This window comes from Cucurbitaria berberidis (assembly GCF_010015615.1).
Source record: "Cucurbitaria berberidis CBS 394.84 unplaced genomic scaffold K460scaffold_4, whole genome shotgun sequence".
In the NCBI taxonomy this organism is placed as follows: Eukaryota; Fungi; Ascomycota; class Dothideomycetes; order Pleosporales; family Cucurbitariaceae; genus Cucurbitaria; species Cucurbitaria berberidis.
The window spans coordinates 4,532,915-4,559,994 of NW_024468938.1; the positions used below are offsets into that span (position 1 = coordinate 4,532,915).

General features: G+C 51.4%; 10 protein-coding genes across 10 annotated transcripts; 5 read left to right on the forward strand and 5 right to left on the reverse strand.

The window, feature by feature from the left end:
- Positions 1 to 380: 380 nt before the first annotated feature.
- Positions 381 to 1,745, forward strand: K460DRAFT_288296 (uncharacterized protein; the record flags this gene model as incomplete). Its single annotated transcript, XM_040929037.1, has 2 exons — positions 381 to 1,065; positions 1,117 to 1,745. The coding sequence occupies 2 exons, from the start codon at positions 381 to 383 to the stop codon at positions 1,743 to 1,745; spliced, it is 1,314 nt and encodes a 437-aa protein (XP_040786904.1).
- A 1,170-nt stretch (positions 1,746 to 2,915) lies between these two features.
- Positions 2,916 to 4,539, forward strand: K460DRAFT_369210 (uncharacterized protein). Its single transcript, XM_040933916.1, has one exon. It carries the CDS (start codon positions 2,935 to 2,937, stop codon positions 4,261 to 4,263), a length of 1,329 nt encoding a protein of 442 aa, XP_040786905.1. The 5' UTR covers positions 2,916 to 2,934; the 3' UTR covers positions 4,264 to 4,539.
- Positions 4,540 to 5,246: 707 nt separating this feature from the next.
- Positions 5,247 to 5,927, forward strand: K460DRAFT_369212 (uncharacterized protein). Its single transcript, XM_040933917.1, has one exon. It carries the CDS (start codon positions 5,536 to 5,538, stop codon positions 5,827 to 5,829), a length of 294 nt encoding a protein of 97 aa, XP_040786906.1. The 5' UTR covers positions 5,247 to 5,535; the 3' UTR covers positions 5,830 to 5,927.
- A 1,165-nt stretch (positions 5,928 to 7,092) lies between these two features.
- K460DRAFT_290836 (uncharacterized protein) lies at positions 7,093 to 8,142 on the reverse strand (the record flags this gene model as incomplete). Its single annotated transcript, XM_040929237.1, has 2 exons — positions 7,093 to 7,880; positions 7,947 to 8,142. 2 exons carry the CDS (start codon positions 8,140 to 8,142, stop codon positions 7,093 to 7,095), a joined length of 984 nt encoding a protein of 327 aa, XP_040786907.1.
- A 984-nt stretch (positions 8,143 to 9,126) lies between these two features.
- On the reverse strand, positions 9,127 to 10,416 carry K460DRAFT_388191 (uncharacterized protein; the record flags this gene model as incomplete). Its single annotated transcript, XM_040935676.1, has 1 exon — positions 9,127 to 10,416. One exon carries the CDS (start codon positions 10,414 to 10,416, stop codon positions 9,127 to 9,129), a length of 1,290 nt encoding a protein of 429 aa, XP_040786908.1.
- A 1,581-nt stretch (positions 10,417 to 11,997) lies between these two features.
- On the forward strand, positions 11,998 to 15,447 carry K460DRAFT_419269 (potassium/sodium eff; the record flags this gene model as incomplete). Its single annotated transcript, XM_040937997.1, has 5 exons — positions 11,998 to 12,333; positions 12,386 to 12,567; positions 12,625 to 14,308; positions 14,370 to 14,456; positions 14,515 to 15,447. 5 exons carry the CDS (start codon positions 11,998 to 12,000, stop codon positions 15,445 to 15,447), a joined length of 3,222 nt encoding a protein of 1,073 aa, XP_040786909.1.
- A 239-nt stretch (positions 15,448 to 15,686) lies between these two features.
- On the reverse strand, positions 15,687 to 17,654 carry K460DRAFT_162762 (lytic polysaccharide monooxygenase). The gene is made up of 2 exons (XM_040926896.1): positions 16,917 to 17,654; positions 15,687 to 16,864 (listed from the first exon to the last, which is right to left on the reverse strand). The coding sequence occupies exons 1-2, from the start codon at positions 17,419 to 17,421 to the stop codon at positions 16,089 to 16,091; spliced, it is 1,281 nt and encodes a 426-aa protein (XP_040786910.1). The 5' UTR covers positions 17,422 to 17,654; the 3' UTR covers positions 15,687 to 16,088.
- A 2,786-nt stretch (positions 17,655 to 20,440) lies between these two features.
- K460DRAFT_317816 (3-isopropylmalate dehydrogenase) lies at positions 20,441 to 22,256 on the reverse strand. The gene is made up of 7 exons (XM_040930367.1): positions 22,039 to 22,256; positions 21,969 to 21,988; positions 21,900 to 21,920; positions 21,785 to 21,850; positions 21,642 to 21,737; positions 20,961 to 21,588; positions 20,441 to 20,909 (listed from the first exon to the last, which is right to left on the reverse strand). The coding sequence occupies exons 1-7, from the start codon at positions 22,067 to 22,069 to the stop codon at positions 20,674 to 20,676; spliced, it is 1,098 nt and encodes a 365-aa protein (XP_040786911.1). The 5' UTR covers positions 22,070 to 22,256; the 3' UTR covers positions 20,441 to 20,673.
- A 763-nt stretch (positions 22,257 to 23,019) lies between these two features.
- K460DRAFT_397462 (uncharacterized protein) lies at positions 23,020 to 24,794 on the forward strand. The gene is made up of 3 exons (XM_040936156.1): positions 23,020 to 23,461; positions 23,544 to 24,005; positions 24,069 to 24,794. Exons 1-3 carry the CDS (start codon positions 23,227 to 23,229, stop codon positions 24,596 to 24,598), a joined length of 1,227 nt encoding a protein of 408 aa, XP_040786912.1. The 5' UTR covers positions 23,020 to 23,226; the 3' UTR covers positions 24,599 to 24,794.
- A 615-nt stretch (positions 24,795 to 25,409) lies between these two features.
- K460DRAFT_247010 (uncharacterized protein) lies at positions 25,410 to 26,903 on the reverse strand (the record flags this gene model as incomplete). Its single annotated transcript, XM_040927350.1, has 2 exons — positions 25,410 to 25,703; positions 25,761 to 26,903. Coding segments are annotated over 2 exons (1,437 nt in total), but the record flags the coding sequence as incomplete, so codon positions are not given.
- Positions 26,904 to 27,080: the final 177 nt, after the last annotated feature.

Genomic DNA, 27,080 nt, shown 5'->3' on the forward strand with positions numbered 1-27,080 from the left:
CAAATATCATGATGCCGCCCCGGGTGGTCTCTCCTGTTGCTTGACCCCCAAAGGCACCACTCTCACACGACATCTCCCTACATCCCGCCCTGCTCTGCTCTGCCCACCTCAGCCTCTCCTTTCTGAGCCCTTTTTCTCTCCAATTCGCGCCGCCATCCCTACTCGCGCACTCGTACTTCTCGCAAGCATCGCTCCTTTCTCCCTAATCTCGCTGCTCCGCGACATCCGGTCTTGCTCGCACTCCAGCTGCTTGCCCTGCACCATCGAGCTATAATAACGCTGCCTCGTCGCCGACGGCTCTTACCGCCAATACTGCCTACACTTCCTCTCTCCTCCGCTCTTCGTGATTAGCTTCCGCTACACTCGACCTCCGCCGCAACATGGCGAGCGCAAACACGACCTCATACGACCTCCCCCCGTTACCCGACTACACTCTTACACCACTACAGCCTCTCACCTGGTGGATTTCCGATGAGCTCATACAGGCAGCTTTACCCGTCCTTGGATACTGGATCGTCTCATTGATATACCACGTCATTGACGTATACGACCTCTACCCACAGTACCGCCTACACACCCCAGCCGAGGTCCTCAAGCGCAACCATGTATCGCGGTACGAAGTGCTGCGTGACGTTGTACTCCAGCAAATCATCCAAATCATAGCTTCATTTAGCCTTTCCATGTTTGACGACCCTCCTACGACCGGTATAGCAGACTACCATGTCGCTTGGTACGCGCAGAAGATCAGGTTGGCCCAGCGCGCAGTCCCCATAATCTTCTCTGCCGTAGGACTGAACCCTGTCGCCCTGGCTTCGAACATCTCCTCCTCGCAACCCACGCTCGCCTCAGTGCTTATCGGAGGCAAATACCCCACGCTGCTGCAGACAGCCACCATCGCAGGAGAGCAGACTCTGGTCCCCGCTTTTGCTTCATGGGAACTGGCTACTGCTAGCTTTGCGTACTGGTACGCTATTCCAGCCATGCAGTTCGCCGCTGCCATCGTCATCATGGATGCGTGGGAGTACATGTTACATCGTGCCATGCACATGAACAAGTGGTTGTATGGTGAGTTCACATCGAAGAGAATCCCTCTGCTTTCCCAGCTAATATTAACAGTCACCTTCCACTCGCGCCATCACCGCCTTTACGTTCCGTATGCCTATGGCGCTCTGTATAATCATCCTCTCGAAGGTTTTGCTCTAGACACCCTAGGTGCTGGTATTAGCTACTTGCTCACGGGCATGACGATGCGACAGTCAATGTTCTTCTTCACTCTCTCCACGGTCAAGACGGTGACTGACCACGGCGGCTACGCATTTCCTTTCGACCCATTCCACTGGCTCTTCCCAAATAATGCCGCCTATCACGATATCCACCACCAGAGCTGGGGCATCAAGACCAACTTCTCGCAGCCCTTTTTCATCTACCTAGACCGACTAGGCGGAACCATGTACAAGGGTGACCCTACTGAGAAGTATGAGCGTGCCCGCCGTGTTGCGCAACAAAAGCTGGATCAAGAGAAGGAGAACGGCGTCACGACCGTACCTGCGGGATCTGTCGCAGCATCAGCTTTGTCAACTGACGAGAACCTGTTACCACAAGGTGTAGCGACGCCCCGCATCTCGCGGAAGAAGGCGACCAGTATCTCGTCTTCGGCGGGAAACTTCAAAGACCTCACAAATAAGGTTAATCAGAACCTTCATGGGAGAAGAGCAAACGTCTTGGGGGTTCGTAGCTCAGAGTAAGCTTTGAACAGAGTCTTCCACGTGTAAATAGCATCGTTCATTTGCGATAAGTAATGTATATTCTTCAGCTTCATAACCTCGGGAGGGTTATATTCATTCGCTTCTGTATTACTTTTTCTTGGATCTAGGGGGCTCATCATTGCCTCGCCCAACGTGGCTGTTTACGACTCCTTGTTCTTGTTGTGGTTACGAGGCCTCGCCCGGTTATGTACTATATGAAGAGAATACCCATATGATTGAGTTCAGATCCCAGTTGAGGATGTCCATGTGATCAAGTGAGTGTGCGCTGCACTCACTCAAAAATAATATGGACATCCTCAACGGGACCCGGACTCGATCTGAATACTTGGACCCATCGACCTCATTTCTGTACCGTCACTACAATTCCTCGCTCACTATCACGGTGATGAAACGTCCTCATAAAATATGCTCAGATCGTCATCGAAGTGTGTTCGGACAATGCCCTACCCACAGCTTGTTTGTCTCACAAATGTCTAACACGTCAGCACCTCCCCTCGGCCTCCTCAAGTCACAAACCGATGCCTCTACATGTTTTCTACTATCAACATCCGCACAATATTCCCATCACCTTTTCCTTGTCGCTTCACAGAATATGCTCAACTACTTCGAGATGTCTACCGAATGCACTAGACATAATGTGCCCTGCCCAAAATGCACTTTCACTACATGGTATTTTCACAGTGTACCATCCGGCTATAGGTTTTTCAATACGCATCATGATCGCGTTATTCTGCCCTCCTGACACCAAACCGAATCTACACACTCTATTTCCTATCCCTTCATAACATCCTAGACCAAGATGCGTTCCCTGATGATGAAGATGGAGACCCGGCGTCTTCACAACTGCGACATGAAGAAGCTTGTTCGTGTACTCCAAGGAGTATCCTTCCCCTCTTCAGAGAGCAAGGAGAAGGAGTACCGGAAACTCACAAAAGGGGAAATCCGCAATCTCCCACGTCGCCTGCGATCCTCGCCCCTCTCGCTTTCCTCTACCGAACTATGCAGCACGCACAAGGGCCTAGATGCATGCCTCATCAACGAAATCTGGGCTTGGCTACGCCATGAAGTTGATGGCGCTATTGGCAAGTTCCTCTACCCGATCATCATGTCGGGCGTTCTGACGACGCATCAGGAGATGAAGATGCGACAGCTCGAGCCGGTGCGGCAAATGTGGCACGACGACTTCAAGACTGAAACATCTGCACCACCAGGCCGTGAGCCTGTTCAGTGTGGTGAGAAGTGGCACTACCAAGTGGGCCAATGTCCTGCTTGTATGCTTGCGCGTATCGGGTCCGATGAAGATGTTCTGTTTGCGCTCTTCGCTGGCATGGTGGGCCGCATGAAGGATAGAGCTACCGGTACGGATATTCTACGTGGTATTGTGGGGTTTGAGAAGGTTAAATCGAAGCGTCTTCGCTTCGTTCGATACTGGATCAAGGCCTCAAACGGCGGCGATCAGTTGCTGTTTGACGCAGGCACGCTTGGCTTGAAGATGAAGAAGATGCGGGCTGAGTGGAAGGAGCAGCAGCGCATGCATCGTTATCCTGACCGTGGTGAACATCGATCCACTCGCTATAACCAGCCCAGTCTGGACAGCACCACGACTCAATCTCGAACAAGTCATGAGACTGAGCGTTCACGTTCACGTTCGATTGCTGATGCTGGACATCAACATCGTGAGAACCGTTCTCTGAGTCCGCACGACCCAAAACTAGGACCCAACCCACGTCCAAGTAACGTTGACCGTCTCTCACCGGGAGCACCAATGGGCTTCAGTATGCCCAGCTTCCGCGATCGCGTCTCGACGAAACCGTTAAGTCAGCCAACTGAGCAGCATCTACTTGGCCGGTTGGCTTCAAACATGTCAACCTTGACAGTCTATCCAGACGATAGCATATCATCCGTAGGATCACATCCAGCTCCACTGCGTACCAAGGCACAGAAAGCTGCATCGCAAGATTATCCAGCCGATCATAAGCGACATGACTCCGTCGTCGGCGATCTCCCCACCCTCCCACAACGCTGGCCCTCAACTCGCCGGCCTAACCACCCCTCTCCTTACTCTATCGCTTCCACACGAACAATCATGTCCTACGATGGCGGTGCCTCTCCGCGCGCTCCTATTTCAAAAAGTACGCCCATCATTGACCCTCTCGACAACCCTTTGTACGACCCTCCCCAAACGCAAGAGCAGCTAGTGGACAAATACCGCAACATGCTCGCCTCTCACACGAATGCTTATGCAAACCCCTTCGCCAACGACGAATCAGATGATGACGCGATCACACTGCCACCACCTCGGCCGATGTCGATGTACTCGGCTTTTGGGAATGGTGCGTTTGACGAGGATGCGTTTGAGGGCGCTGATGAGGAGCTAGAAGAAGATGAGGTTGTTTGCGATAGGGATGATAGGGAGTGTGGTTTGCTGCGGACACCAAAGGTAGGGGTGGATAGACGGTCTTCTACGGCGAGTACAAATTGGGAGGATTTGTACTAGTTTGATGTGGTGGGATCATGCTGACTTGCAATATATTATCACCGTCGCATGAAAATGATAAGGTTTAGTTGCTGCTTACTCGGCGTTTACCTCGTTCTGTATGGTCATCTGCTGATTCCAGTATTTTTTAGCTAATCTGTGGAGGTACTTTGCGTGCGGGGGATGTTTGTGATTACGATTCATCTTCCGGGATAGGCGCTGCATATTTCTGTACTAATTCAATCCTGGCTTACCATAAAACAAACAAATAAAGGAGACCTAGTTATACCAGACCCAATTTCCTGGCCCGTATTTGAAAGGATCGATCCGGGACACCAGATGTAGGACCCCCCGTCCTTGGCAGGTCTCCTTTTGACTATTTGATGCCGTAAAAGGAAAGCCAGCAAATAACGCGGGGGAGATAGGGGATCGTGCGTCTGATCTGTTCAGGGAGATTGGGGCTCCCACGGGATGGCGTACACGTCTAACCCATCGTGTAATAGAAGCGATGATCTTTGACCTCTTCGATTCGCTTCTTGCCATTCCACATCACGAATCAAACGCCAAGGTCTTGGTAATAGCGATCTTCAATCCACAACATCGCTGTAAGCCTGCCACGCATCTTGGAAATATGATCTTCCACCGTGACAAGCCTCCGTTTTCTGGGCGCGGCGTCAAACCTTGCGTGTCTTGAGAGGCTAAGTGATGCATAGAGCCACAGTGGAGGACTTCCGTGATCCGGATATACAATGTATTGGCCAGTATGCTACACAGAGCCTCCCTTGCCGAGTGTCGGACAATAGGTTTCAACTGGTGCTTCTGGGCGCATCTTGGAACATTCGCAAGATCCCACGCAATCGTGCAGGCGCAATGCCAGCCAAGGTACGCGGACTCTAGACCGACCCAGCGATATATACTCCGCCCCAGCCTCATCTCTGGGGAGCACATTTTTGAAGCACTGTCCACATTGTTCCATATTTTTGTTGAAAAATCATCTAACAATGTCGGTACCGCGCATTGTTCAGCATTATTGAACAACAAAGTCGGTTCTGGGACCTGACCAAACCCTGGTTTGTCTATATGCACCACTCCACATTGTGCATCGAAACGCTCAAAGCCCCAACGCTCTCTTCCTTCTCATAAATTCCCATCAAAACCACACAACAACGAAATTCAAACTCCAAACTTCAAGCACGCCTACAACGCAACACCAAACCGCGTTCGCGTTCGAACAACACGTCGCCAACAAATCCATATAACCAGCATCACGACCTCTCCTCCTACATTCCCATAATGCTGTCCACACGCTTCAGCGTCGAGTCTCTCTCCTCGCGGCTAAGCGGCGACAAACCGCTCCCAAAACCCACCTACTACTGCAAGATGAACCCGCAGGAGCAAGCCATCCACAACATCATCGGCGAAGAGAAATTCGAATACACGCGCGACCGAAAAGGAAACATACACAAGCGACGCCTGAGCCCAGCGCAACGGGCGCAAAATCAACGCATGTTTTACGAAACGCGCGTTGGCCACGCGATCGTGGGGGATGAGTGGATGAGGATGAAACTACCCTGTCGGCGGCGATGAGTGTCATGAGCTGGTTGAAGCGTGTTTTGTTCCAAAGCCTATTCAGGTTACTGTTTTCATTTGTTAGTGTGGGTTATGTATGGGGCGTTTTTGAGCGGGCTTTTAGGAAGGAGGTACGATACCCAAGCATGCATACATATACTTGCATTCAGTGACGGAGTTTCACGATCAAGAATTTTAATTCGCGGCATTTGCGCATCAAGATGGACCGGAGCCTTCTATGCATAGCTTAATGACATAAATCACATCGTTTCATTTGTTCTCTGTTCGTCTTGGCCATGACTAAAGTAGTTAGGTTGTTGTGAAAGGATATCCCGTGTTAGCTTGTCATTTCAGACGGACTAGTACTCCTCTCGAGGTTTTGAGATTCTCTTTGTTTCTCTACATTGAACTGCGCCTCTGCCAGCTTTTATTTCATTGTGTTCGGTCATCACAGCTGTCTTCACAGGCAATAGAAATAGGCGTATTGAAAGCCATGACAACTTCTAACGTAACTCGCTCTTGATGCTTGTCATCATATTTGATCGCTAGCCGCTATATGATGTCTCCTATTCTATTCGCTATTACCATCATGCACGCGACGTGTTCATGCAGGTTGGGCAGTCATCTGATGAGGAGCACGCTGGGCCCCATAGCGGTGCACACCTTCTACTGCAGGATGCATTAGGTTGACATCAAAATTTTCTACTCGTATCGTAAGCGCGGGGCAGAGTTGCAATAGCTCAAGGCCACATCGCTTGCCGTAGTGTAGGATGAAGGTCCACTATGACCGGTAGATATGGATTCTGCCTTACCACGTCAGGCACACCAGGCGCACAATACCCCTCTTGGTGCCCTCATTTACTCCAAATATCGCATAGGCTGACACAGTGAGCCAGTAGTCTGTGCACGGGATTCAAGATTGGCTAGCAAGACTAGTTGGGAACATATATTAGAAAGGAATGACTATAGACTGTACCATCGATGACTACCGATGATTGGGAAAGGTTGAAAGTCCATGTTACCCATGATAAGCAAAGCAGACTGCCACCCAAATCTGTCATGATACCGATTCATGCAGCCCGGGGTATCATATGCAGAGAAATTCAGAAACCAATGAAATTGTGCCGCCAACGCCATTTTAGACACCATCCCATTCGAAGGAATGAAGCCATCGTGTAAGCGCTAGTGTGGCGCCATGATCGAGACTCCATACGGCGATTGTGGCCCGAAGACCTCCTCGCCCAGCGTACGTTACGCTGTAAGTCTGCTGCATCGAAGCGGTCACTTCGTGCGATACAGCTCCTTCGAGTTACGGTCTAGCCTCCTGTTCACGGCTCCAAGACAAATCTTGAGTATTCCCACTCCGGTAAGTTGTGCATCCCCCTCCCCGGTAAAAGGCACAGTGTCCACAATATCCCTGAGGTCATCATCACCTGCGAGCTCTTTGAGCCCGTCATCGAGCTGCTTGAGATGCTCGCGCGCACCGGGCTCTTTGCCAACCTGGAAGAACTGGATGCCAACCTGCCATGCGGGCGCGTCGAGCTTGTCAAGCTTCTTGGCCGCCTGGATGATAGGGGACTCAACATCGTCAGAGGGCTCGCCGTCGGTGATCACGATAATGTTGATAGGTTTTGTGGTCTCAGGAGCTCGTTCATAGCGCTGGAGGTACGGCCTCAGGATCTTGTTGAGGCGCTGGCCCGTTGGAGTTGCACCGCCGGGGCGCACAGTCTGAAAGATTTCGACGACGGTGCCGGCAGTCTTGATATTCTTATAGAGTGAGGAGTCGGGGTGATTTAGAAAGTAAATGTCGATGCCGTCTGCGTCGCGCTGGGTGCAGATGGGCGTGATAGTCTCAAGGGCTGCGCCTGTCTCTTTCCATGAACGCCCGGCCATAGATCCGCTATCATCTATCAAAAAGATAGTGTCAAAGGTCTTAAGGAACGCATAGGGATCAGCATCTGTAGAAACCGAAGCTGGTCGTGATGAGTCCACGTTAGTCTGCGCGGGGCCTGGAGTGTATGCAGGCGGGGCGTCATTAGAACTGCTGAACGGATTCATGATTGAGCGGCCTGTAGGAAACGTCAGAGGATGTTACTGGAAAGTTCAGCGCAGTGAGCGCTGGTTGTTATACTTACTTGGTCTACGTGTCGCAGGTGACGATGGAGCAAACGGGTTACTATTCGACCGTGGCGCAAGACCGCCGGTACGTTCACCGGTGGGCTTTTGCTGAGGTGCTGGATGTGAGCTGGCTGTGTTTGTTGTACCCCACGTTGAGTCGTTGATAGGGTTCGATTTTCGCTTTGAGAAGGTCTTCCTCAAGCCGTTGAACATCCTGGAGCTTTTGAATGAAGTGTGGTGTGGAATGTCGGGTGAGGTTGTGAGTCGGAAGGGGTCGCCTGTGCTCATGCACTGTCCATCGTAGCACGAGTAGGCGAGTGAAACAGACATTGGAGAAGGAGCAAACGTGGGTCTTTTTGAGTCAGAAGGGCAAACGGAGCAGAGTTGAGAACCTTGTTTGAAGTTGCAGCGCTAGATGCAGTAGTAATTGCGTTGTTCCATGGGTGGGTCAAAGGAGTTTTTTTATACGACTGTGTCAAGATGATAAGCGGCGAAGCTCAGTTGTGAATGCCTTACATGTGGTACCTTTCTGCCTTGTCTGCGCTAAAGGACTCTTGTTTGGAGTCAGTCATTGAAACGAGCGCCACCAGTATACGCCTTAAGCTGCTCCTCAGTAAGCACAGCCTTGTGGACCGTGTAACGTGATTTAGGCACAGCCGCTCAGGTATATTGAAAAGCTGACCAATTAGAGTGACTTGCACAGCCCGACCACCTTCACGTGACCAACCTCCCCACCATCTCGATCAATCACCGTGGCTCTATCCACGGGAAGATCGCTTTAGCACAAGTGATGAACCACTGCAGCACTCAGAAGGAACTCTCTGCGCAGAGATTGGTGCCGATAGGTCTAGGTATATGGCGTTCCACATCGCAATACGGCCGGTCAAGCCAACCTTCCTCTCTAGCACCTCGATGCTATCAAGGCGTAACTGAGGCAGATTCATTGTCAACAGCTGCTTCTTAAAAGACTTTCTAGGCTCATAATGGTTTGTAAGTAGTAGCCAAACAGTGACCCAGGAAGATGACTTTGAGGCCCTGTATGCCTGACAAGGTAGTCACCGTAGAACTGAAACTAGCGGTCGGCAGAAGGTAGACTAGTGTACAAATGTGCAGGGGTTCTGGGGGATGTCGAATTAAGCTTAATCTGAGGGAGGCCCGGAGGCCGCGATATGGCCGCTTCAGCTCGTCATCACTTTCCTAAAAGACGTCCCTAGCCGTCCAGTGCCTTTCGACAGCCATGAACAGATCCCTCACCGCAACATGCTTGCTGAGGCAGCTACTTGGCGTCCGCTGATGGCCCTTCCGTGAGAAGCCATTGGCAAGCGTGCGATTGCCCGTCAAGGACCGAGGATGGGTCCACAAGACCGGTCTCTTAGCTAGTGACCAGGCATACTCTGAGCGATGATGGTTCCAGCAATCGGCGCAAATACCAATGTCAAGGCTGCCATTGTCGAGACTGAGCTGGTTCTGTATGAGGTCAACTAGTGGGAGAAGTCGTGACCGTAGACCACAGTGGGAGTGGTTGGCGTCGACTTGGTAGTTTGAACATTGCCGCAATGACATAAGTAACCGATCGATATCCCCCAGGTAGTACGTAGGCTCCGTGTTGTCATAGATTTTACCCTGTAATCGCACCGTGTCGATCTTGTGGAAGAACCGCACCATTTCTCCAAGCTGGAAGCTGTCACATTGTAGTGATGTGTCGTACCCCAGCTTACACTGCCGTTCTCCAGAGGTATACAGCTTGAGGAAATGCGCCTGGAGAGAGTTGATCGTCTCCAAAATGTACTCGCGTCGCTGGATCATTTCATCTTCGACTCCATTCGGTATGTCCCACCACAGAGCTTGTGTATGATTCTCCTCTACGCCAGGCCGCCATTGTACTGAATCTCGCATGATCATGTGCTTGGCGTATTTTGTGACCCAGGGCGGGTGGTCGAACAGTAGCCCGATCAGCAGCTTTTGTCGCACTCTTTCCTCCGTCAAGGTCGGACTTGGTCTGCCTTTCGACTTCGCATCGACAACTTGTAGGTATTTTCTCCGCTCCACGTACTTCGAAACGCATGCGACAGCATCGAACCGGTCGGCAACAACGGCGAGGTTGGCAAGATTGGCGACGGGAGGGTTTATCACGGCGAGGTCGAATCCGTGTATTGAGCGAAGGAAATCTGCGACTAGGTTTTCGACCGAGGACGCCTTCAAAAGCGCCACTCTGCCGACGTTGACGATTGATATATGGGGTAGCACGTCTATGGTAGCATCTGCAATATTTGAGTGTTCACTGAGTTTCAGAGCCTCAAGAGCCGCTGACAGTCGCTGTCCCTCGCTGAAGCGGTCACTCAACAGATTCTCGAAGTACCGTGAGTTCTGTTGCAACGTCTTCGAGTCTACGCGGTACGAAAACCGCTGGCTATCCTCTTCCTGTGCAACATCGAGGACGAGATCGCCCTTTGGGGCTATGATTAACGGCTCGCCCTCGTCCGACATAGTGTAGATAGTTGGCGTGACTCTCCAAGGCGTACTTCTCTCACGGATATGGCCAGAACATGGTGACTCAATTGGATGGCGATACGCTGAGGTGGTGGGTGAGGAAGTTGTGGAGTGAGATCACAGCCCGCGGTGATGGCTGAGCAGAGTCATACAGCCAATCAGAGATAGGAGGCTATGAGTCGCATGGCGCATCCTTTCAGGCAGGCTTCACCCACCTCTTGCGACATCGACGATAACATATCCTGTTGCATTTTGAGTAATGCCAAAGCCAACGTCGCTTCTTTGCCACAGCGCTACTACACTATAGAAATAATGTTGGAGCCGCGCACCCTTCCAGCCATCAGGCACTCCTCTATGGGCCGACGCACGAACGAAGCACTATGCTGACTATTCCAGGACTCTATGGCTAACATCTTCCCGCTGACTGGTGCACGAAACACTCACATGCCCATCTTGATTACTGAACACTATGCCGCCAAGTGTATCATTTGCTCAATGAGTCCCTACAACACTTGCGACCAAATGCTACAGCGGCGTACCAAACTCCAAGGAACCAAGGAAACATAATTCAAATCGATCACAGCCACGGATTTGATCCGAATCTGGAAAGTTTGTGGAAGCAATTGCGGTGACAGCAAACGTAACCCCCCCTAGACTCGTCGCACTCAAGGCTGCGCCAATAATGAACGTTTCCTCACTGCATAACCAACCCCCAGATATATTATCAAACAAATGGATTGGATTGGACAATTACACCCGTTTCAGCGTCGAAGACTGATAGTGTGAAGGTGCGGATTCCGTTCCTAAGATCTTGAAGGACGAGGCGAGAAAACCTTCATGAGCACTTCTTAATAATGACAAAACCCACCTTAGCCAAGCCAAAAACTGATGTACCTTTTTGCCAAGGTAGGGATGGCTTTTTTTGCCACGACGAAAGGCTGGGCCAACAGGGATTGCAAGCCGAACATTCACCGCCCAGGAAAACACGACCTAACAATGACGCAGAGAGAACGCATGTCTTGGAATGCCAAGCCATACATCCGCTATAACCGTGAAGCGAGTATGCCGTAGCATGATGCCAAGTAACGTGACGCTACTTTCACAGCCAAGACCCAAGAAACCGTCTCGCAAGTGGGCTTGGCAGCAGATCTTGGCTCCTGTAAGTTAGAGTACATATTCGGCAGCACTCTGCAAAATATGAATCCCGACGAATTGCCACACCACCAACATACAAAAGCACATCTCGTCGTTGTGTTCCTCGCCCAAACTGTTCCGCACTATCCAAACAGTACCGCATCTGGAGGAACTCTTCACAAATTTTACCTTGAAGCCTACTTCAAGCTCCTAACACCACTGTTTTTAACTTGTTCCAGCATCTAGCTCAATTCTCACTACCTCGCCAATCACGGCGTCAACTTGGAGGAGTCTGACCCAAACCCCGTGCTGAAGTTCCCTATGCAGTCTGCAACCATCAACCTTCCTACTCAGTTCGTCCACGTGGCTATAGTCCGCGGGGCAAGAGTTCGTAGAAAACTCAAACGTTAGTTATATTTTTGAACGCCTTTCCGTCTCGAAGAGATGGGAAAGAAAGGAGAAGCGCCCAACGAGGGCCATGTTAGCGGCCAATCAAACCGGCCCATGTCACTCCCCGCCCACAGTCTTACTCTCGCACAAGTCGTGGACGAACTGAGCACCGAGGTTTGGTCTGGTCTCACTGACGCTGAAGCCAAACGTCGCCTTGAGGACTATGGCTCGAATGAACTGGGAGAAGTCGAGGGTGTGTCCGTCATAAAGATCCTCATCGCCCAGGTCGCCAACGCAATGACCATGGTGTTGATCCTTGCTATGGCTGTCAGCTTTGGAATCAGCTCCTGGATCGAAGGCGGAGTTGTTACCTTTGTGATCCTACTCAATGTATGTATTATCCATCTTCCAGTTCGAGTCTCATTTCTAACAGTCTCCATAGGTAGTCGTCGGCTTCTTCCAAGAGTGGTCTGCTGAGAAGACAATGGACTCTTTGCGCTCTCTCAGTTCACCAACCGCTCATGTCATCCGTGGAGGGCAACAGGTGGCTGTCCCTTCGGGTGAAGTTGTTCCTGGTGACGTGATCGAAATCAAAACAGGTGATACTCTTCCTGCCGACATAAGGTTAGTCATGATCGTCCTCAACACCTCCAAGGTCTCTCGACGCTAATAGGATACCAGGGTATTCGAAGCTGTCAATTTCGAGACAGACGAGGCCTTGCTGACTGGAGAATCGTTACCGGTTCGCAAAAACGAGAAAGAAACTTTCCCCGAGAAAACTGGCCCTGGAGATCGTCTTAACGTAGCCTACAGTTCGTCCAACGTCACCAAGGGTCGTGCTAAGGGCATTGTCTTTGCAACTGGAGCTTTTACAGAGATTGGTGCCATCGCTGCCCAGCTACGCGAAACAAAGTCTAAGGTTCGACCTGTGAAAAGAAAGCCAGACGGTCGTGCTAAGCCACATCGCTACATGGAGGCGTACACGCTTACTTTCACTGACGCGATCGGACGATTCCTTGGCCTCAATGTTGGAACCCCGCTACAGAAGAAGCTGTCCAAACTTGCCATGTTACTCTTCGGTATAGCTGTTGTTTGTGCGATCATCGTCCTAGCAGCAAACGAATTCAATGCCACTCAGGAAGTGATCATCTATGCAGTCGCCACAGGCCTGTCGATGATCCCAGCCAGTCTAGTAGTCGTGCTTACAATCACCATGGCAGCTGGAACCAAGAGCATGGTTAAGCGGAATGTTATCGTTAGGAACCTCAAATCCCTGGAAGCCCTTGGAGGTGTGACGGATATCTGCTCTGACAAAACTGGAACCTTGACCCAGGGCAAGATGATCGCTCGTGGGGCATGGATCCCAAGCATGGGAACTTACACCATAGAAAACTCCACCGCACCGCAAGATCCTACAGCCGGTGAGATCCGCTTCTCCTCTGAATCACCTCGAAAGATGGACCTGAAATCTGGCGGCTGTACATGCGGAGAGGTCGTCTCGTCAGAGACACTCGATTCGCACGCTCACGGCGGCTTTGAACACTTTCTCGATGTCGCGTGCTTGGCCAATCTCGCTACCGTGAGGAAGAAAGATGATGGTGACTGGGAGGCCCTCGGCGATCCGACCGAGATCGCCATCCAGGTATTTGCTGCTAGATTCGGAAGAATTCGCAGTCGCCTTGTCACAGGTGAATCAGCTGAGTGGGATGAACTAGTCGAGCTTCCCTTCGACTCGGACGTCAAGCGCATGTCAGTCATCATGCAGCATTCGAGTGGTAAGGTCTTCGCTTTTACCAAGGGTGCCGTCGAACGCGTCGTTGAGAGCTGTACCACAATCATCACGCAGGATTCAGAAGAGCCAATTGACATCACTAACTTCCGTGACGAGATCCTGAGTAATATGGAGGCTTTGGCCGGCCTTGGCCTCCGTGTATTAGCTCTAGCTAGCAAGCAGTACGTTGGCAAGGTAGAGAAGGGGGCTGATGTCGATCGTGCTTCCGTCGAAAGTGACCTTGTTTTCCGTGGCCTGATCGGTCTATACGATCCCCCTCGACCCGAGTCCGCTCCTGCTGTACGCCAATGCCACGAGGCTGGCATCGAGGTACACATGCTTACCGGCGACCATCCGGAGACTGCCAAAGCCATAGCGACTGAAGTCGGCATCCTGCCTTCTCCTGACCGCATGAAGCGTATTTCCGGAGACATCGCACAGTCCTTAGTCATGACCGCATCTCAGTTTGACAGTCTTACAGATGACCAAGTCGATGAGCTACCTGTGTTGCCTTTAGTAGTCGCAAGATGTGCACCGAAAACGAAAGTTCGCATGATTGAGGCTCTCCATCGTCGAGGACGCTTCTGTGCCATGGTAAGTGACTTCCACGTTGCCCTATGGTGTCTTGTTAGCACTGTGCTCATATTATATATAGACTGGTGATGGTGTCAACGATTCACCTTCACTCAAGCGCGCCGACGTTGGCATTGCAATGGGTCAAGCTGGATCAGATGTAGCCAAGGTAAGAACCCTTCCATACAAGTCCCGCTTCCCGACTCCATCGCTAAACCTCGATCTAGGAAGCATCCGATATCGTATTGACTGACGATAACTTCGCATCCATTCTCGCCGCTATCGAAGAAGGTCGCCGAATTTTCGACAATATTCAGAAATTTGTGCTTCACGTTCTCGCCGAAAACGTTGCACAAGCCGGTACGCTCCTTGTCGGTCTCGCCTTCAAAGACAGCACTGGGCTGTCAGTATTTCCGCTCGCCCCTGTCCAGATAGTCTGGATCATCATGGCGACGTCTGGAATGCCTGATATGGGGCTAGGCTTTGAACGCGCCGTGCCGGACATCCTGCAGCGTCCACCAAAGTCTCTGAAGACCGGCATTTTCACAAAGGAGTTCCTCATCGATATGGTGGTCTACGGCGTGTGGATTACCTCGCTGTGCCTTTGCAGCTTCACACTTGTTGTCTACGGCTTTGGCGACGGCAGTCTCGGACAAGGATGCAATGAAAGCTACAACGAATCTTGTGAGCTGGTCTTCCGCGCGCGAGCTACGACATTTGCATGCCTAACATGGTTTGCCCTCTTCCTGGCATGGGAAATGATAGACACACGTCGCTCCTTCTTCCGCATGCAGCCTAACTCGAAGCGATACTTCACTCAATGGGCGCTCGATGTTTGGCGCAACCAGTTCCTCTTCTGGGCCATTGTCGCCGGCTTCGTTACGCTATTCCCTCTGATCTATATTCCAAAACTCAATACCGTGGTCTTCAAGCATGCACCGATAGATTGGGAATGGGGGATTGTGTTCGTGTCCTCGGGAACGTTTTTCGCTGGCGTGGAGGCGTGGAAATGGGGTAAAAGGATTTATTTCCGTCGCAACGGACACGGTCAGTTTGCCAAATTCGACAAAAACATGGAAATTGAAGATCGTGTCTTCGGTCAATACTATAGTTCCGAGTCAGCCATGACAGAAGGAGAGGTACAGCAGGAGAAGGTTTAGTTGGAATTGGCAATGGAGGTGTCGAACATCAAAAGGAAGGTCAAAATTGGCAAGCATTTCTTTCATTTGATGCGCACATACCTAAGGGGTTTTTCCCTCATCCGGAGGTTTTACCTTTAGGTACTGCAAAAGTAGTTAGTCGTGGTTTTATGCTAGGTTTACAAGGTTTGTTTGCTTTCAAGGTCCGTTGGTGTAGACTCAAAAACAAACAATAACACAAGATAGCGAGAATCTCACGCGAATTTGTCTCAAAAGTATCATGTTTGATAGATATGTCAAAACGTTCAATTCATGTTTCTCGACCCATTTGTACTCCTTGTTCCTGTCCCGTCCCTTTTCCTTTTCGCGTACCGACCCAGCCCGACCAAGTCATAAGATGTTGTATGCATGAGTAACGTGAAATGTAAGAAACAACAAGCCTTCCCCCCGATGCTATGAGAGTAAGATCCCCCTGTTACTCGCGATGTAAAGAAGCGAAAAGAAATGGGCACCTGGGCGCTTTGAGCAACCGCTTGGCCTCAAGTAGAAAAGAATGAAGATACTAGCGTCCGTGAACGTGATGTAAACGAGAGAATAGAAGTCAAAGGGTATGTGACAAGAAAAGAAGAATGTCTGTATCCCAGAAGGCGATCAAGGTCGGTCTAGGCCGCATACATTCCGCAGTTCATAGTTTTCAGGGGATATTCGCTTTTGCCTTCAACGGCACCGCAAGATACATCCCACTTGATTTCAAAATTATCGCTTGTAGGAGTGTTGATCTTCGCGTTGGCCGCACACTTGGCACCTGGGGTGTAGTAAGAGACCTCCATGGCCGGAGCGGAGTCCCAGTTGCAAGCATCGACGCGCTTGTAGAAAGTGCGGCGGTGCATGCGAAGAGCCTTGCGCTCCACATCTCCACGCTTCTCATCAGATGCGTCGCAAAAGCAGCGGGCAGCTAGCGTGAGCTCGTCGCGGGTGCACTCGCACTTTGAGCCGTCGACTTCATAGCGCCTGGCGTTTCTCTTCACCTCGCGGTGGGGCTTGTGGCTTGGCCAAGACCAGTCGTTATCGGAGTCCTCAGAGTCAGAGTTGTCAGAGTCATCGGAGTTATCAGAGTCGTCGGAGTCAGCGGAAGAGGTGGGAGTTGGTCGTGAGCGAGTAACGGTGGCAACAACAGTGGCTGTTGAAGTGGCGGCCGAGGGCCTTGGGCGGCGACCGCCTGCACGAGAAGTAGAAGTAGGAGTTGAAGGTTCTTCGGTGTCGTCTGGTTGCTTCGGCTGTGCGGATGACTGAGCCGGCTGCTTTGGTGTGGTACCTGACTGAGATGGTTGCTTCGACTGAACTGCTGAGTGGGAGGCCTGGCTGGGCTGAGAAGGAGTGCTGTTGCCAGAGCCAGCGCCGATCTTGACCTTGGCGCAATTCATAAAGGACTCATGCTCTGTTGGATGTTAGAAGGTATCCAAAAACTTGGGAATGGACAAGATTCTTACCTCGGTTCAGCCAGATCCAGGCAAAGATGGCATCGCCCTCAGGCATACCAGTGGGAACCTTGAAGTCAAACGTCTGGGCTTCGGGAGAGCCGTCCTCGGTGGCATGAGGACAAGCGCCATGATATGAAGCGGCAACCTTCCACGTCGCGCCTTTGTCAATGGAGAAGCCGACCTGGCAGGAACCTCCAGCGTGTGTGGACCCAGGCGCATTCGGGTCGTAGGAGTAGTCGGTGAGCTGAAAGTGGGCATCTTGACCGGCTTCCCAGGTCACTGACGCCGTTTCGGTATCGAACTTGTCGAGATGGCCACGGCAAAGACCAGGAGACGGATTGGTATCGCCACCCTCTGCACCGCAGCAACCGAGAGGATAGTTGAACTCGGAGTCCAACTCGGTCGACTGTTTGTTGATAGAAGGGGCTCCACCAAGTGGTGGGGGGTAGAACATGCTCATGTGGGACTGAGCAACGCCAGCCAGGGCGAGAAGAGAAAGTGCTTTCGTGTACATCGTGTGATGGATCAAAGATTCGTAAAGAGTGTTGTAATGAACAAACGAGTGGTTTGGGTATAAGACGAAGGATTTGAAAGTCTTTAAGTAGTAGGGAGAAATGAAGGGCTGTGGTTGAAAGTCTGATCAGTTGACAATGTTCTGCTCCTCTCCACAACAGTGCCAAAGAGATGGATGTGGGTTGAAAGGGGTATCTGAAGCAGTAACAAGGAGGCTCAAAGAAGGAAAGCGACCCTGCGCTTTCGAACACAAATGAATGAATGTAGAAGGAATGTCGACGAAGGCTTGCTTGTCACGAGAGAATGTGTGTCACGAAAAGTGATGCCGTCGTCCATAGTGGGTGGCATTCAGGCTTTAAACCGTCTCCTGACGACTGGAACAATACGCCCGGCGGGCTCATCTGCGTTTCCGCCTCAGTACGCTCAGATTCAGCGCCTGCAAGCCGTTGTGCGACCTGCATCGTAGTCTAGAGTGTCGAGCAGTGGATCCTAGCTGGTGCCCCCTGACAATGCCGTGGCCAATGTGAGCCGAGAGCCGCGAGCGACCCTGCAGAAACGGGCTTGATTTGTGTGTTTCGAAACGGCGAGACGCGGGAGCCTGTGGCGGCTTGAGGCGCCTTCGTCCGGGCGCGCTGTGGTGTTTGCAGTGCTTCTGGCTGACGAAGGTTCAAGTCGTGTTTCATGCCTTGCTGCATCGGACGTAGTGGCAGCGCTTGCCCCTGCCAAGAGCGGCCCTGCGGGGGATCACCAACGAGAGGTTGCTCGGCCTCTTCCTCATTTCGAAGGGATGAACAAAAGCCAAGAAGAGAGTCCGTTTCATCGGCGGAGATTTTCTGCGTTTCCTTGATCATTCTCATATATTGGCAAGTCGTCGATAAGCCTCTTCGCTTATATTCTCCGCCACGTGCTTGCATCTCGCCTCCCAAATGTCCGCTCCTGAACTCCGCAACAACCTTGCATTCACCCCAGCACATCTCCACATTCGTTGATCAAGGCCGTCGGGCAGCAACTTTACTCCAGCATCAGTGCGCCCAGTTGCCTTTGGGTTCTCAGAGCGTCACGGTCTACACGCGGCTCCCAGGTGAATTTCAAAGCAGAAGGGTCTTGAAACAGGCCATGATGCCATCATCTCAGCAATTCTGCAGACCAATGCAACCTTCTGCATATGTATGTTTACCCTGGATGCAGCCTTACATCCGCAGTGCCTTCCTCCCGAGGACCAGGCGCCCTTCATCTGTGCTTACGGCTGCCCTCTTGCATCCGGCTGCAGGGGCCACTCATTCAAGGGATCCTTATGCTTTTCCCCAAACACCCGTCCGCGACCAAGGCACAATGCCGCCTCTGTGGATTCGAAAAGGCGGCATCTAGACATTCTCCAGATCGACTTGTGCTCTTTGAAATCACGAAATAAGCCGCTGAGGTAATCTAGGGCGATGACAGCAAGGGCGTCGCCTACTTGGGCCTTGCCAAATCTCCTCTATAACCAACATGGCCACTGGAAGGACTTCTAGAAGTACTTATTCTGGACATGACGCGACTACTATGATGTGAGTGATGATAGACTAGTAACCATCAGAAATCTAGATCGAGACGCGCAACCGCCGTTGGCATCTCGTTGGTTGAAGCTGCCCAGCACCTGGACCACCCAGCATCGCCGTTTGCCATAGTCCAAAGCTCCTCGCCGTCTAACCTCCCCAAAAAACTCCATTTCACAGTGCACCTCCCTTGCTAATTCCAGGAATCCAGCCACTGCACTCAGAGGCCAAACGGAGAGTCACGACGAAGCGCCTTCGTCGCACCGCCTAGACGCTCCCGCTAATCCCAACAGCCCTACTGTTTCACCACGTCCAACGCCTCCTCTATCGATTGGAGACTCCTATCTGCACGGATACTTATCACGGCCCGCCGGAATTTAACGACAGACATGGGACCCCTACCCTGGACGATGCTCCCCCGCGTGGTCTGGGCACCCTTCTGTTTCATCGGCGTTTGTTTGACAGGTGTCTTTTCATCTGAAGGGCGTTTGTACGCTGTCCTTGCCATCTCTCACAGACCGGTGACATACTATCGATCCCGTTGCTTGACACATCATAGTAATCTATGCACCATGCCGGTCGTCACTCGTACACATGAAAGAATTGGTCCGTAGGCCGCCAAAGAAAGACCACGAATCTGAGAGAACATACCATATTGCGATAATCAAGAGAGTCCACATCACTCACTCTTTTCCTTGCCGTCATGCAAACACTAGCAGTTTCATCGCATCATCAAAAATGATGAATCCCTTTCCTCGCCATTTACTTAGACAATGCACTCTTTACGGCTATGGTATCACAGCATCGACGCCCCTCGACGCCTGGGTTGTGCAAGTGCAAAACTTCCTATTGATATCTGAGCACTTTTAGCCTTGGCTATAGAGATACCCGATCCAGAATCCCATGCATGACAATAGTCCAATCAAGAAAATCACTTCCGCTCATCCCCTTCATATCTCTCATGTCAAAAACATCACGATCAAGTCCATCTATCCTAGCGGACCTAACCACGACAATGCCTTCGAACATGGGAGACACATAGCCCGCCTCCCCTGGCACCGGTACGCTTCGTGCTCAGAAGTATGTTTGGGCGCTGGTAGAGTGAGTAGTGGAGGTTTCAATCTGTGGGTTTGATCATCTGCCTAGGGAGCTGAAGTACCTGGGGCCGTCAGGGTCGCAATGACGCGCAGTGACGTGGGATGTGAAGGAGAATATTGTCAATCAGTCACGGTTTGCCAGGCTGTTTGAGATGGGTTAGACTGATATTCTAGCCAGGCGTCGACAGCCCATATTCGCATGTGCAACCTACATTGTGTTGTGGCGTTGAGCTGAACACTCAGCTGTTAGACACTCTAAGAAGACTCTGCCGCAATGAATCGTTAACAATGGGCACTTGCATTGAGTCATGCCAATGGGCACATCAGAATGACCGGTAATATGACCTTGCACGTGGGCTTGAGATGATCGACTGTACGTTCGCCATGTATGAGCGGCCGAAATTTGTCATGTCCAGCTGTATTGCGGTAGGACGGCGCTGAGGGCTAAAAAGGGAACAATCATTACTAGTAGAGAAGCAGTTGAGCGGATCACATTTTTCAACGTCTCGCTCGCATCCGACTTGCCAAGACTACAAGTGTGATGAATACGCGACTACCGAACGCTGGAACTTTTTGATATTGTAGCTACAGATTATGCAACATTGTAGTCGACATGTGATACTATTTCTGTAGGAGGGTCTCTAGCTCCGCGGCTATCGCATCACCGACTTGAGAGGTTGTTGACGAGCCGCCAATGTCCTTAGTTCGGACGCCCTTGTCGATGGCGATTTTTGTTGCCTCGTCAATCTTCAATGCGAGAGCTGGCAGGCAGAGGGAGTACTTGAACATCATGCTGATGGACAAGATGGTTGCGACGGGGTTGACGATGCCCTGACCAGCGATGTCGGGCGCGGATCCTGCAGATAGTGAGCACGCGCCGCATGTGAATGACTAGTGTGGATACATACCGTGAATGGGCTCGTAGATACCATTGAGCTTCGTCTTGCCGTCCGGAATGCCGCCTAAGCTGGCACTTGGTAGTAGACCGAGACTACCTGGGATCACACTCGCTTCGTCGCTGATGATATCACCGAAGAGGTTGCTCGTAACAACGACACCATTCAGCGACCTCGGGTTCTTAATCATGAGCATAGCCGCCGAGTCGATGAGGTGGGTGCCAGATTTGAGATGCGGGTACTCCTCCTTCATGATGCGCTCGAACGTTTTCCGCCATAACCTTGACGTAGCAAGCACATTCGCCTTGTCCAAGCTCCACACAGGCACCGGCGGGTCCTCTGCAGACGCGAGAGTGCCCGCTAACCGCACGACGCGCTCAATCTCCTCGACGCTATACGGCTCTGTGTCCATAGCCTTGCCATCGCCTTCATCCTCTTTCCTCTCTCCAAAGTATATGCCGCCTGTCAATTCGCGGATGATGTTGAAGTTTACGCCGCGAACGAGGTGGGCTTTCAGAGGTGACGAGTCGACGAGCGAGTCCGAGGCGAAGAAGCACGGCCGTAGGTTTCCGAAAGTGCCGAGTTCTTTGCGGAGCTTCAAGATGCCTTGTTCAGGGCGCACCTTACCGGTTCCCCATTTCTGTACTGGTTGTCAGTACTGCATATCGAGGTAGGTTTTAGAGGCTTTCGTACTGGTCCACCGACGGCACCGAGGATGATGGCATCTGCCGACTTGGCTGCGGCGAGCGTTTCGTCTGTCAGAGGGTTGTTGTGCGCATCTATGGAGCACTAGATATTGTTAGGGACGACAGGATATCTGATACTAAATTACTTACGCCTCCAAATAGGTGCTCCTGGAAATTGAACGTGTTGTCCGTGTGCTTCTCGACGACCTTGAGGACCTAGCAATTGTGAGCGGGCAGTTGCATACTGTACCATGCTGTATCGTACCTTGACTGCTTCCGCAACGACCTAGACAATGTTTTAGCTTCAGTATTGAGAAAGAGCGAAGGCTGTTACCTCGGGTCCTACACCGTCACCTGAGCACAATTAGCTAGCTGTTCTCTGCGTTCTGATAGGCACCACTCACCAGCAAGAAGAACAATGTTATGAGAAGGCATAATTGCAGAATACTAATATCGGAGTTCTAAGAAGAGGGGCGCCGCACGCTCAAGATATTCCTTTGCAAAGCTACCCCACGATGCCCCGCCACACGCCGCAACTCGCAGGAGCCCGCCGACTTCGGGCCTTTTGTGCCGAGGACCACCGAGTCAACACCCAAGGTTTCCTCACCTTCTTTCCTCTGGGTGTTGCCAAAGTAACTGTCCTACCAATTGCCTCATTTCTGATTATAGCTACCGATATCGCTGGACATGAGCACTCTTCAGTAGCCTACGCCGCCGACATCGCGCATAATGTCACCTCACCTAGTCACGTCTACCATAGGACTCTATACATAATCAAGCCTTGTCTCCTGATCCTAGAGCTGGAAAATCAAGCGGCCGGCTTCGCTTTCGAGATAGCTGGGAAAGCAAAGCTTTGCAGTCGCAGAAGCCACTCTGTAAGGAAATGTTCTAGCAGACGGAACCTCAAGACATCTCATGTCATGGAGTCTTGTACATCACAGTTTCGCTTGAGATGTTAGTATTAGAGGAGGTCTGGGTCATGTGCGACCTTGGCCTAAGACTAAACGCCGTTGAACAAAATTGAAACGTTCTCAATAGACCTATCTTCTAGAAGCTTGTAGACTGCGATGAATTAGGGGTAGACAAGGCTTGAGTTTGGTCACTCTCTAAACTTTGCTTTTTTAGGTTCAAGTTAGGAAGAGCAAAGAGCGTATTACATATTTACATAAATATTCTTCATCCTTCACTTCAACCCTCTCAACAAATGGTTAATTTCTCATCAATGATTGTCATGCAAGATCTAAATCCGTGTTAGTGACGCGATGCCTGTCAGTTTTCAGGCTAAGCCCAAAAGAGCTTGCAGAAGCTACGTCATTTTGAAAATGGAGGACGCCGCACGACTCCACTGACCCCTCATGTAACCAGCCCTGTAGCAGGATTCAGTTCTTGTGAGCCCACACCGACTATGCGACCCTATATTAAAAGGCCGTTATGCGACCATCCGCCTCCGAGGACCCACTTCTCTCCCATTCTCCTTCACGACTCTCCAAGCCACCATCAACATAGACGGATGCGCAACAACATCGGGAGCAAGATACGCCTGTAAATCCTAGAACTATTACACGACCGCGATCTCGAATTCAGCCTCGACAATGGCTTTGCAATATCTCGCCGACCGCAATGGCTGGTTGTCCTTCAAGCATAGCACGCCTATGCTGTACATTACCGCCGAAGACGACGACTTCGATGTTCAGACGATGAAAGCCTGGCGGGATGAAGGCTTCATCGTTGAATATATTCCGATGGGCAAAGGTGGAAAACAGTATGTTCAAACACTGCATCATCTGGGCGATAGAATGGGCATTGGGGAGCGATATGCTGTCGTAGGTATATAGCCCTTTCTTACGCCTTCCCTCTTACAAATGGCGCGTAGCAATTCCGTGCTTCCGTAGCTAATATTCTTTCACAGCATTCGGCGACGCAGCATCCATATGTCTAGACGTATTCTCCGAGCCCAAAACCGCAACCTCGAAACTCTGTTCTCTGATCGCATATTACCCATCCTCAATCCCCGATACTCGCCATCGCTTCACTGCCTCCTTCCGCGTTCTTGTTCACCTCGCGGAAGGCACAACCGGCAACGAAAGTACCGTCGGCGTAACGCGTCGCCCAGAAGTCTTAGGCATACAAGGGAAACGACGAACCGTGCAGAAGCGCATCACACCTGGTATAGGCGCAGGCGGTCTGCAAGATAAGATTGTGTATCCAGTTTTTACGTACGAGGGTGTAGAACCGGGATTTGCGGAGCATGATCTAGATGAATACGATAGTGTCGCTGATGCGATCGCGTGGAGTCGAAGCCTAAGCATGGTTCGACGGGGTTTCGGCGCAGAAGTTGATCTTGAGCGCACATGGGAGGAGAATGAAGAGCGTACGTTTTCCCATACGAACTTGAAAACTCTCAGTCACAAGCAGTAGCTAACAGCAACAACAGAGAAGTATAGAGGCAAAAACATCGAAAAGCTTATGGAAACCTACGCCTCTGGCCCCGATAGCCCAACTCCCTTCGTAAACTTCACCCCTACAATGACAGGCGGCCACTCCCTCCCTGAGCTCCGCCGCTTCTACAAAGACTACTTCCTCCGCGCCGCACCTCCCTCGTTACACATGCGCCTCATTTCGCGCACCATAGGCGTAGACCGCATCGTCGACGAACTCTACATACAGTTCAAGCACACGTGCCAAATGCCGTGGATCCTGCCTGGCATCAGCCCTACCAACCAGAAAGTAGAGATCGTCGTGGTGAGCATTGTTGCGTTTAGGGCGGGCAAGGTGTGGTGTGAGAGGGTGTATTGGGATCAAGCGAGTGTGTTATTTCAAGTGGGGCTGTTGGATCCGGACGAGGTGCCGGAAGAGTTCAAGAAGCAAGGGCTGGAAATGTTGCCCGTGAGTGGGAGTGAGGCTGCGAGGAAGGTTATGGACGTGCAGAGCGAGGAGGGGAATGATATGATTGATGATTGGTGAGCGTTGGATGAGATAAATTGGGAATGGTCGGATGAGGGTGGCGTCATTGTAATTTGGCTTTTTGATACCTTGATTGTGGCAGTCTGTTTAGTAGACATTTTCAACGATTTCTTTTATTGACTCCATACGTGCAGTGGTACAAGCTAACTGAGCTAATTCCGCTTTCAAGCTACTTCAAACTTAAATCAAGCATTGTTCAGGCCAACAGATACATGATTCATTGTGTCTAAACTTTAAGACTTACCAGTTATTGCGGGACTGTATCTGTGCATACTAGAGTCTAAATACCGAAGCTAGGTAGGGTAGGAAAGGGAAATGTGTGGCGAAGGAAAGATTTGATCATTGTATGCTTACGAGAACAACGTGGAGAGAGTTAGACTTGTTAAGGATAGACTTTTGTGATATGCAGTAGCACCAATAACACAGCGGCTGAAGAGAACATTGATAGTAGATAACCCCGTCGTTGTCAACGTATCATCGTACCGCGTATAAATGACCGTAAAACGTGGAAGCCGTGTAAAGAATGTGTCCCAGACCAGTAAAAAAAGTGAACTGTGCATATGAAGGGGAAGTGTACAGACAGGCTGTGTATATAGGACAATAGGGTATCGTTGAGGTAAGGAGCAGGTGAATTCGCAAGGGAGCGACGGAGGAGATAGCGCATTGGAAAACGGAACAAGAGCCAAAGCCAATTACCGGGGAAAAATTTCAAAGGGGGACCTCGAAGTGGAATGGTAACTGGTGATGCTACGCATCGAACAAGGCCAGGTTAGGAGGTGCCCCATGTGGTTTTGTAACTTTACCCAGGGGTTGGCAGCGACGGAGAAGAAGACCTGATCTGTTCCTGGCCGCTGGGCTGCTCAGACTCTTCATGCAGTGGAAGCTGGACTTGCGACACGAAGGGCTCGGGGCGACCCATCGATGTCCGAGACAGGCGGTTGGGGCCACGACCCCTGGCAGCGGTAATACTTCTGACAGCCCCTCCAGTTGCGGCCGAGTCGAATGACCGACGAGCCTCGGCCCTGTTTTGGCGGATTTGCTGCCAATCTTGCACCACGCCTTGAAACGAGCGAGGACGAGTTGAGCTGGACCCATGACGGTCCCGCTGTAGGCTTTCCACGAGGATACGGCGTGGTGCAGAAGTGACGCTCATCCCTTCAACAGCCGTATCCGCCTCTGACAGGGGAGGCTCGCTCATGCTGGGTGGCCAGCCGTTGAGCGTGGCATTACTGCCACGAAAAGTTTCCCAGTAGTGAAACGAACCAAAATTGTTCCCTACAAATGCCAATTCGGAGTCGTGACGAGTAGGTGGAGTTGAGGGATCTGGTTGAAGGTCCACCATGATGGGAACAGAAGACGGATGAAAAGGCATCGCATCTCGCTTGAAGGCGGTAAGCTTCCCACGCATCCAGTTGATGCGTTGCTCCCGATTCATTGCTCGAATTTCTTCGTGATCCAGAATCTTCAGCGATTCCAAGGCCTCAACGGCGGTGGTCGAAGGTGTGAAAACGTCCACGACGTCGGGTTCTTTCTTCGCAGTGGGACCGGTATGCACTTGGGCCTCCACGCTGCCGGTCACGGGAGCGTGCAAAGCGGGAATCACAGGCGAAAACCCGGGTTCTGAAACGGGTAGCTTCCCTCGGCGATTTGGGCTGAGTTTATCCCCTTGAGAAGATTTCATCCACGTTGTCAAGCGGCTGGTTTTCAACAGCGGAAACTTGTCGCGAATCCTACTGCTCACTTGTGACAAGAATGAGGTTCGAGCAGCATGAGCCCTGCCCAGCGAAGCCTTGGTCTTTTGCGCCGAAGGGAAGGTCAGGGAGTTTGCGTCTGCTGCGCTGTGGTGCTCCGTGATCGCGTTACTGGCAATGGACGGTGACGTTACCCGAATACCACGACGAGAATTTGATCGCAAAGAAGGCTCGCGTGATGGACTGGCTGAAGACGACTCCGGAATATCCGCAAGTGTGGGAGACAGCGTAGCGACAGTAGTTATGGGACGTATCATCTTGACAAGAGTAGAATGAAAGTCTTTTTCCAGGGGGTCCGGCTCGATGGTCTTCACAGACACCAGAGAGAGCCGAGTGGAGTTCCTTCTACCAAAGTCCAACCACAGCCGTTTACATTTTTCACAGTAGATCTCGCCCATATCGCAGACATGGTTCGAGTCACCGGATGCCCTGACGTGTACCTTGGTGGACTTGTGATGATGATGGCAGCTTGGACAATTGCCACTAAGTTCCAACTCCCAATGGCCCTGTGGTAACGCTTTCGCGCTCCCAGTGGATGAAGAGGTGTCGTGTCTGACGGGGTTGCAAATGGAAGGTTCACCAGCATGAGGATCCTCAAATAAGACTCGGTCCGCAGGATTTGAAGAAGCGACTTGGTCGGCCATGGTAGCAGCGGTATGCCTAGTCGCTGTCAACAGCTAAGCGGTCAGTCGGCTTCCGCGACTGTATTGTCCGGGCGCGAGTTCCGATGG